This window comes from Heterodontus francisci, unplaced genomic scaffold (genome assembly GCF_036365525.1).
Source record: "Heterodontus francisci isolate sHetFra1 unplaced genomic scaffold, sHetFra1.hap1 HAP1_SCAFFOLD_96_1, whole genome shotgun sequence".
In the NCBI taxonomy this organism is placed as follows: domain Eukaryota; kingdom Metazoa; phylum Chordata; class Chondrichthyes; order Heterodontiformes; family Heterodontidae; genus Heterodontus; species Heterodontus francisci.
This window is the reverse complement of record NW_027141894.1, coordinates 1,097,044-1,107,301: the sequence shown is the minus strand read 5'-3', so window position 1 is coordinate 1,107,301 and position 10,258 is coordinate 1,097,044. Positions and strand designations below refer to the sequence as shown.

General features: G+C 43.8%; 1 protein-coding gene across 1 annotated transcript; it reads right to left on the bottom strand.

The window, feature by feature from the left end:
• Nucleotides 1–1,480: 1,480 nt before the first annotated feature.
• LOC137365612 (probable G-protein coupled receptor 139) lies at nt 1,481–3,779 on the bottom strand. The gene is made up of 2 exons (XM_068027988.1): nt 3,710–3,779; nt 1,481–2,382 (listed from the first exon to the last, which is right to left on the bottom strand). Exons 1-2 carry the CDS (start codon nt 3,777–3,779, stop codon nt 1,481–1,483), a joined length of 972 nt encoding a protein of 323 aa, XP_067884089.1.
• Nucleotides 3,780–10,258: the final 6,479 nt, after the last annotated feature.

Below are 10,258 nucleotides of genomic sequence, written 5' to 3'. Positions count from 1 at the left end.
GCCCCCTGGTAATAGCCATTTCCGCCCTGGGGAAAAGTCTCTGGCTATCCACTCTATCTATGCCTCTCATCATCTTGTACCCCTCTATCTAGTCACCTCTCATCCTTCTTCGCTCCAATGAGAAAAGCCCTAGCTCCCTCAATCTTTCTTCGTAAGACATGCCCTCCAGTCCAGGCAGCATGCTGGTAAATCTCTTTAGCTACTCTCTTCCTTTTTATGTATTGTAAAAGTTCTTAAAATCTGTTTTGATATTATTGGCTAGCTTACTCTCACATTCTATTTTTTACCTTTTTGTCAATGTCTTGGTGGCCCTTTGCTCTGCTGAGGACTATTAGATTTACAGACTGTATTCAATTTCCATTTATTCTGGACTTTAATCCAACCACCAAATCTGTTTCCCTCTGTAATCTATTTGTGTGTGTATTTTACTCTCGTACGAATGTGTGTGTGAATCTGTAGTGTATTTTTAGCATTTGTAAATCGTGTCCGAGTGTTAAATATAACAAACTTACCTATTTCTTGTTTAAACTTAAGAAAACCTGTCCGATTGGCTCTTCTGCAATTACATTAGAATAAAAAAAGGTAAAACACTCACTGGGGTGGTACGTACATCCACTGTTTTCAAAAAGAAATATACCCTGTTTGGGTCAAACAAGAGGAAGGATGTGAGGGGAGCATGAGACCCTCTCCTCAACTGGCCATGACACTTCCTCTGGTGATCAGAACCTCAGATCATTCCTGTCGTTTGGTGTATAGTAAGTCTGAGATACACAGATTTCTGGTCTCTCAGGGAATCAAAAGAGAGTTGGAAGGAGGAGGGAAAATGGAGTTGAAGTCTAAGATCAGCAAATAATGTATTAAATAGCAGAGCAGGCTCGATGGGCCATACGGTCTACTCCTGCTCATATTTCTCCTGTTCTTATCTTTTTATTATATCTCTATCTATCTAACTTTCCTCAATGGTTTGGGGAAGGAAATGTGTTTTCCTTACCTGGACTGGCCCACAAGTGATTTCAGTCCCCAGAAATGTTGTTGAGTCACAATTGCCCTTCAAAATAGCCTAGCAAGCCATTCATTTGTCAGGTTGTCTGTCATTTCTCCATTATTTATCGATCTCCCTCTCCCATTTGTTTATTTAGTGTGTACTCTTTCTAATCAGGTTTAGATTTGTTTTGCTGTCAGTACAGGGAGGCCATTGAGTTGAAGGACCAGGTGAGTTCATTTGCCCAGCATTATAGAGAAACATTTCAGGCAGCGTCTGCAGAGCAAGTCAAGCTTCAATAGGTCAGATTTTCAATAAAATATACCGAGATAAGCATGTATAATTTATACATACAATATCAGAATCAGATGGAAGATTATTTCAGGACTCTGTGGCACTAATATAACATGTACTTCCAATCCAGTGTGGGAGTGGGGAAGGGGATAAGATGGAGTATGAGATAGAATTTAGTTCTAGCGTGAAACCCTTCAGCTCTTTCTATGACCTTTCTATTTTAACAATTAGTTTGAGTGGATAGCTCACTGCATTCTTCAGTTCTTCTCTGAACTTTTTCTGGGTCAAGACGTAAATACAGGTATTTGTGCAGGTACTGAGAAGCTGAAGCATATTGGCTGTCACTTCAGTGACATAAACAGGGTCTGTGACAGGGTAAGAATAAATCTTTGTAATTCGCTGGTAAATGTAAAATACAACCTGCGTCACCCATAACAGTATAAAACTGCCAGATATGCTGAAAAGCAAGATGATGGATTTCCTTCGATTCTCCATCTCTGGGTCCTTCTGCTTCTCTGCATTGCTGCAGCCCCGGAGTCCCCTGCGACCTCTGCTGGCCGCTAAAATACGCCTGGTGATCAGAAAATTGAGCAACAAAATCACACAAATTGGCACACAAGTGCCTAAAGTGAAGCAAAAGATAACATATCCATCGAATGCAGTGGAAGTAAAGAAGACTGGTTTAGTGATGCAATACCAGGGGACATTATCAATTATATATTCAGGTTCAAATCTGAAGTACCAGGGAACAGATACTAAACAGCCCAGCACACTTACAGTTCCTATAACCATGGCAGCTGTTTTCTCAGTGCAATACTTTGCTCTCAGGTTCTCACAACAAATGGCCATAAATCGATCAAAGGTGAAAGCGACTGTGAGCCAGACAGAAATCATTGTGACTGTAATAATCAGCAAGTAAATAAAACTGCACACGGGAGTAATGAACAGGAATGAATCTGGGAAATATATCTGTCCAATCCTGTAAAATATCGGTTCAGAGATAACAACCAGGAGATCAGCCGCTGCCATTCCAACCATGTAGCAAGTGATACATTTGGAGAGACCGCACTTCCCTCGGGACAGGATCACAATCGCCATCAAGTTAACTGGAAGAGAGAGAGAGAATAGGAAGCAGAGAAATTACTGATCAGATCTGGAGTCAAAACACCAGTTTGACAGGACCTGAGGTGAGATTTCTACGTTTGTTCACTGCATTGATTGTTACAAACTGAGTGATTTACCTGGGCAGCGCTGATCACAGAGAAATGTTAGAAACACAACTATTAATAATGGATTGAGAAATCGATATAGAAAGTGAATAAATGATCACTGGATCCACTGTAAGGGCTGAGTGAAGGTGCAATCGGGAAAGGGAAAGGGGTTTGATACATGGGGAACTGACTGGGTCCAATCTGAAGCTTGACTCCTGGGTATTGTCCAAAAAGGTGAAGGGGCAGGGGGGAGGTTCATATGGTTCGTTAATCTGCGTTAAGAAAGCCAACAGGAGCTGGGACAAAACATCAATGTGGATTCCTTGGGTGAAGACTTTGAGGCTTACAGATTGGGTTGCAAGAGTCCCTTTTCCGTTCCAGATCAATCCTAAAGTCACTCACCTGCACTCTGTTTTTTTACTCGTTTTTGTGGGATGTGGGCGTCACTGACAAGGCCAGCATTTATTGCCCATCCCGATTTGCCCTTGAACTGAGTGGCTTCCTCGGCCTTTTCAGAGGGCAATTAAGAGTAAGCCACATTGCTGTGGGTCTGGAGTCACAGCGAGGCCACACCAGGTAAAGACGGCAGATTTCCTTCTGTGAAGGACATTAATGAACCAGATGGGTTTTTAAAACAAATCGACAATGGTTTCATGGTCACCATTAGATTAGCTTTTTATTTCTAGATTTATAACTGAACTCAAATTTCTCCATCTGTTGTGGTGATATTCGAACCTCTGCCCTCCGAGCATTAGCCTGGGCTCTGGATTACTAGTCTAGAGACATTGAAAGTACACCAGCACTCAGTATTCAATTATCCTATTCTCTATCTTCTTGTAAAGCAGAGACTGTGTGCAAGCTCAGTATCAATTACTGAAAACACATTCTTTAACAAGCAATTCAGAACAGCTAATTTCCACTGTGGAAAAACTGTTAACAACTTCTGATGGTATGATTCATGCTCTCAGCCCGACTCTTGATCACAGTACATGCAGTGCAGGGAATAATCCAGTAAGATTATCAGAGTTGGATGCAAAACGATCATATGAGATATAATTGAATTCCTACAAGATTGAAACTGCAGAGTCTTCAAACATTCCACCTTTCAACAGGATGGAACAGAGCAGGCAGCTGTCCAAAAAAATCGGCGATTAAAACATGGCAGGTTCACCAGTACAGTTAACAACAATTTACACTATGAACCGCTGAGTTAACGGCTCACCGGGAACTCCAAAGACAGCAAGAGCAGGATAGAAAATGTGTTCTATCTGTAGCATTACTGGATATTCCATTTTTGTACGAAAGTGATTTTTCTATATTTGCAAAACACAGCTCCCGTAGCCACTGTGAACTGATATGTGCCAATGCGCTCAGATTTATACTGGGGAAAACTCCAATGACACAGTATTCCCTATGATCATTAGTTACAGTCACTTGAACAAACACTTTACATCAGCAGCTTTGACTCCGATGTAAATGTTTTCCTGGATAACAGGAACATCTCAATGCCCAGGACCTTATCTTAAGACCTTATCTTAATCAGACCTCTCTGGAGAATAAGGTGAAAAGTTAGAATCAGGCAGGACTGGTCCAACAATAATGAATGACTTTATTTACAGTTGTTATATTATCATCTAGTATTCATATCAAGAACATATTTCTTTCGTTCATGGGATCTGACCATTGCTCACAAGTCCAGCAATTATTGCTCATCCCTAATTACCCTTAAGAAGGTGGAGGTGAACTGCTTTCTTGAACTGCTGCAGGCACAGTGCTGTTAGGAAGGGAGTTCCAGGATTTTGACTCAGTGACAGTGAAGGAACGGCGATATAGTTAACAGTCAGGATGGAGGGGAACTTGCAGGTGATAGTGTCCCCATGCACCTGCTGCCTTTGTCCTTCTGGTTGGTAGAGGTCGCGGGTTTGGAAGGTGCTGTCTAAGGAGCCTTGGTGAGTTGCTGCAGTGTATCGTGTAGTGGTACACAATCCTGCCACTGTGCATTGATGGTGAAAGGAGTGAATGTTAAAGGTGGTGGATGGGCGGCAATCAAGCGTGCTGCTTTATCCTGGATGGTCGAGCTTCTTGAGTGTTGTTGGAGCTGCACCCATCCAGGCAAGTGGAGAGTGTTCCATCAAACTCCTAACTTGTGCCTTGTAGATGATGGACAGGTTTTGCGGAGTCAGGAGGTGAGTTACTCACAGCAGAATTCCCAATCTCTGACTTGCCCTTGCACCCACAGTATATATGTGTCAGGTTCCGTTCAGTTTCTGGCCAATGGCAATCCACAGGATGATGGGGCATTCAGCGATGGTAATGCCACTGAACATTAGATTTTCTCTTGTTTGGGATGGTCATTGTCTGGCACTAATGTGATGCGAATGATAATTGCCACTCATCAGCCCAGGGCTGGATATTTTCCAGGTTTGCTGCACTTGGACATGCGCTGCTTCAGAAATTGAGGAGTTGCAAATGAACATTGTGCAATCATTAGTGAACATCCCCACTTCTGACCTTATGATGCATGGAAGGTCATCAAAGAAGGAGCGGAAGATTATTCGGTCAAGGATACTACCCAGAGGTACTCCTGCAGTGATGTACTGGGACAGAGATGATTGACCTCCAACAACCACAACCATCTTCCTTTGTCCAACCAGCAGAGACTTTTCCCATTGATTCCCATTGACTCAAATTTTGCGAGGGTTCCTTGATGCCATACTCAGTCGAAAGCTGCCTTGATAGCAAAGGCAGTCACTCTCACCTCATCTTTGGAGTTCAGCTCTTTTGTCCTTGTTTGGACAAATGCTGTAATAAGGTCAGGAGCTGAGTGACCCTTGCCGAACCCGAACTGAGCGTCAGTGAGCAGGTTATGCCTATGAAATTGCCACTGGATAGCTCTGTTGGTGACACCTTCCATCACTTTGCTGATGACCGAGAGCAGACTGTTAGGGTGGTAATTGGCTGGGTTGGATATGTCCATATTTTCGTGTACATGACATACTTTGGCAGCATTCCGCATTCCCAGACAGATACCAGTGTTGTAACTGCACTGGAACAGCTTGGCCAGGGGTGCAGCTAGTTCTGGAGCATAACTCTTCAGTACCATTGCCGTAATGTTATCAGGGTCCATAGCCTTTGCAGTAACCAGGCCCTCATCCGTTTCTTGATATCACGTGGAGTGAATCGGATTGGCTGAAGACTGTGGTGCTGGGGACCTCAGGAGGAGGCTGAGATGGATCATCCACTTGGCACTTCTGGCTGAAGATTGATGCAAATGATTCAACATTGTCTTTTGCACTGATGTGCTGGGGTCCCCCATCATTGAGGATTGGGATGTTCGTGGAGCCACCTCCTCCAGTTAGTTGTTTCATCATCCACCACCATTCATGATGGGATGTGGCAGGACTGAAGAGCTTAGATCTGATCCATTGGTCATAGAATCGCTGATCATAAAGGAGTGAGAGAGCTGGCTAGTACTAGAAAAGGAGTCGATCCCATATTAGATAGGAACAGACTAAGCCGGGATATGAGGAGTACAAATATATGTTTAATTTTTTTTTTTTAGAACAGTACAGCACAGTACAGGCCCTTCGGCCCTCGATGTTGCGCCGACCTGTGAAACCATCTGACCTACACTATTCCATTTTTAAATGTATGTATGTAAACGCACAGGTTGTGGTAAGTGAGGTTAGTGAGCTGTGTAATATTTTTTCACAGGTTGTGGAAGTCACTGGCAAGGTTAGCATTTGCTATCAGTCTGTAATTGCCATGAGAAGGTGGCGATGAGTTGCCTTCTTGGACTGCTGCAGTCCGTCTGATGACTGTACTCACAGTGTGGGACAGAGTCCTAGAAATTTGATCCAGCGACAGAGAAGGAACAAAGATATATTTCCAGTGCAGGAGGGTGTGTGCTTGTGGGGGAGGGAGGGGTGGACTTGCAGATGGTGCTGTTGCTACGGGTCTACTGCCCGTGTCCCTCTATGTGGTGCTGTTGAAGGAGGCATGGTGTGTTGCTGCAGTACATCTTACACAATGGTACACACTAATGTCACTGTGAGTCGTTATTAGAGGGAGTGAATGTTTAACATGGTAGATGGGTGCAGATCAAATGGGTTGCTTTGTCCTGGATGATATCAAACTTCCTAAGTGCTGTTGAAACTGCACACATTCAGGCAAGTGGAGAATATTCCATGACACTCCTGACCTGTGCCTTCTAGTTGGTGGACAGGCTTTGGGGAGTCAGGAAACTCGCCACAGAATTTCCAGCCTTTGTCCAGCTCTTGTAGCCACAGTATTTATGTGGCTGCTCCTGTTCAGTTTCTCCTCAGTGGTAACCCCCCCCCCAAGATGTTGCTGGAATCAGCGATGCTAATGCTATTCAATGTCCAGGCAAGACTGTTAAATTCTCCCTGATTGGGGGTCATCATATCCTGACACTTGTGTGGCACGAATGTTCCTACAATGAAAAATAGCCGTGTGGGAATATGATTTAGTGGCAAGAATGGGAACGTGGCTTAAATATGTGGTTGGGAATATGAGATTAATGTAGGATTAGTATAAATGGGTGGTTGTTGGTCGGCACAGACTCGGTGGGCCGAAGGGCCTGTTTCATTGCTGTATCTCTAAAATAAAATAAAAATAAAATAAAAAATATGGTGAGGACTGAACGCTTAATGTTCAAGCAAATAAGTTTTCAGAGAAGATAGGGAAAGAGAAAGGGGAGTTGGAGTGGAACTACTGATTGGGGAACTCAGTGTGGTGACAGAAAGAGAGGATGTCTTTCAGCAGCAAAGAAAGAATCCATTTGCTTATAGATGAAAAGTGAAACGGGGATGAACACACTAATGGTGGTATTCTGTAGACTACAAATCGTGAGAGAGAGGTAGAGGAACAAATCTGCAGAGAAATCACAGAGATGTGCAACAACTATAGAACCACAGAATTGATACAGTGCTTAAGGAGGCCATTCGGTCCATCCTGTCTGCACCAGCTCTCCGAAAGAGCAGCTCACCTGGTGCTATTCCACCGCTTTCCCCCCATAACCCTGCACATTCTTCCTTTCCATGTAACAGTCCAATTCCCTTTTCAATGCTTGAATTGAACTTGCCTCCACCACACTCTCAGGCAGTGCATTCCAGACCTTAACCACTCACTGGGTGAAAATGTTTTTTCTTTTGCTTCTCTTACCTGTACTTTAAATCTGTGCCCTCTCATTCTCGATGCTTCCACGAGTGGAAGCACTTGATCCCTATCTACTCTGTCCAGACCCCTCGTGATTTTAAAAACCTCTATCAAATCAACTCTCACCTTCTCTTCTACAAGAAAAACAGTCCCAACTTCTCCAACTATCTTCATAACTGAAGATCCTCTTCCCTGGAAACATTGTTGTGAATCTTTTCTATAACGCATTTGTCTACGTAAGGCTTCAGAAGAAATTCATTGAGTAAATTGTGTGAGATATGTTAATATATAAGGCACTACACAATCTCTTTTTTAATGAATTGCTTTGTACATTAGTAGACTGGAAAATATCCATAACCTTTTTTTGTCAAGTTGTCTCTTTTCTCAGCCTGATGCTCTCTTGAACAGGTTATTTCTTTGTCTTTATCTCTCTGTGATTGACTACTTATTTCTACAACTTTCTGTTGATATGTGTCTTTGTAATGTTCTGTGTGGATCTCTCACTTCATGGTATATTCTCTTCTGCCTCTCTCAGTTTCTATATTCGTTTCTGTACCTTTTTCAATGTTTTTTGCTCACACACAAGCTCCCTCTCTTTTTCTTAATCTGTGGTATTCATTTTTCGGTTTTTCTTTCTCTATATGGGCGGCACAGAGGCGTAGTGGCACAGTGGTTAACACCGCAGCCTCACAGTTCCAGCAACCCGGGTTCAATTCTGGGCACTACCTGTGTGGAGTTTGCAAGTTCTCCCTATGTCTGCGTGGGTTTCCACTGGGTGGTCTGGTTTCCTCCCACCTCCAAAAGACTTGCAGGTTGATAGGTAAATTGGCCATTGTAAATCGCCCCTTGTGTAGGTAAGTGGTAGGAGAATGGTGGGGATGTGGTAGAGAATATGGGATTAATGTAGGGTTAGTATTAATGGGTGGTTGTTGGTTGGCACAGACTCGGTGGACCGAAGGGCCTGTTTCAATGCTGTATCTCTCAATAAAAATAAATAAATATGCACTTGTTCATATACGATTCAGCCCACAAGATTGTCCTTCCCTGTCTGTCTGCCTCTATTTCTAACTTTAATGCATTTTTTCTTTTTTTCTCTCTTTGCACACTGCAGTCACTTTTTATTATTCATTCATGGGATGTGGGCATCACTGGCCAGGCCAACATTTATTGCCCATCTCTAATTGCCCTTGAGAAGGTGGTGGTGAGCTGCCTTCTTGAACCGCTGCAGTCCATTTGGAGTAGGTACACCCACAGTGCTGTTAGGAAGGGAGTTCCAGGACTTTGACCAACGACAGTGAAGGAACGGTGATATAGTTCCAAGTCAGGATGGTGTGTGACTTGGAGGGGAACTTGCATGTGGTAATGTTCCCATGTATTTGTTGCCCTTGCCCTTCTAGTTGGTAAAGGTCGTGGGTTTGGAAGGTGCTGTCCAAGGAGCATTGGTGCATTGCTGCAGTGCATCTTGTAGATAGTACACACTGCTGCCACTGTGCGTCGGTGGTGAAGGGAGTGAATGTTTGTAGATGGGGTGCCAAAGAAGCAGGCTGCTTTGTCCTGAATGGTGTTGAGCTTCTTGAGTGTTGTTGGAGCTGCACCCATCCAGGCAAGTATGCAATGCACAAACCATTTTCACTTTACGTAACAGATTATAGATATGGTGACCAAAATAAAAAATAAATGTCCTCGTATTCCATCATACTCCTCACTTCTGTCTTGTAGATTGTGGACAGGCTTTGGGGAGTCAGGAGGTGAGTTACTCGCCTCAGGATTCCTAGCCTCTGACCTGCTCTTATATTTATATGGTATTTATATGGCTACTCCAGTTCACTTTCTCGTCAATGGTAGCCCCTGGGATGTTGATAGTGGGGGATTCAGCAATGGGAATGCCGTTGAATGTCAAGGAGAGATGGTTAGATTCTCTCTTGTTCTAGATGGTCATTGCCTGGTACTTGTGTGGCGAGCATGTTACTTGCCACTTATCAGCCCAAGCCTGGATATTGACCAGGTCTTGCTGCACTTCAACACGGACTGCTTCAGTATCTGAGGAGTTGTGAATGGTACTGAACATTATGCAAACATCAGCGAACATCCCCATTTCTCACCTTATGATTGAAGGAAGGTCATTGATGAAGCAGCTGAAGATGGTTGGGACTAGGACACTTCCCTGAGGAACTCCTGCAGTAATCTCCTGGAGCTCAGATGATTGACCTCCAACAACCACAACCATCTTCCTTTGCGCTAGGTATGACTCCAACCAGCGGAGGGTTTCCCCCCTGATTCCCATTGATCTCAGTTTTGCCAGGGCTCCTTGATGCCATACTCGGTCAAATGCTGCCTTGATGTCAAGGGCAGTCATTCTCACTTCACCTCTTGAGTTCAGCTCTTTTGTCCGCGTTTGAACCAAGGCTGTCATGACCTCAGGAGCTGAGTGGCCCTGGCGGAACCCAAACTGAGCGTCACTGAGAAGGTTATTGCTAAGCAAGTGCTGTTTGATGGCACTGTTGATGACACCTTCCATCACTTTACTGATGATTGAGAGTACCTACCTACTTATGAAGGTGCTAATAACCAAATACCATTACCCGGCCTTCTC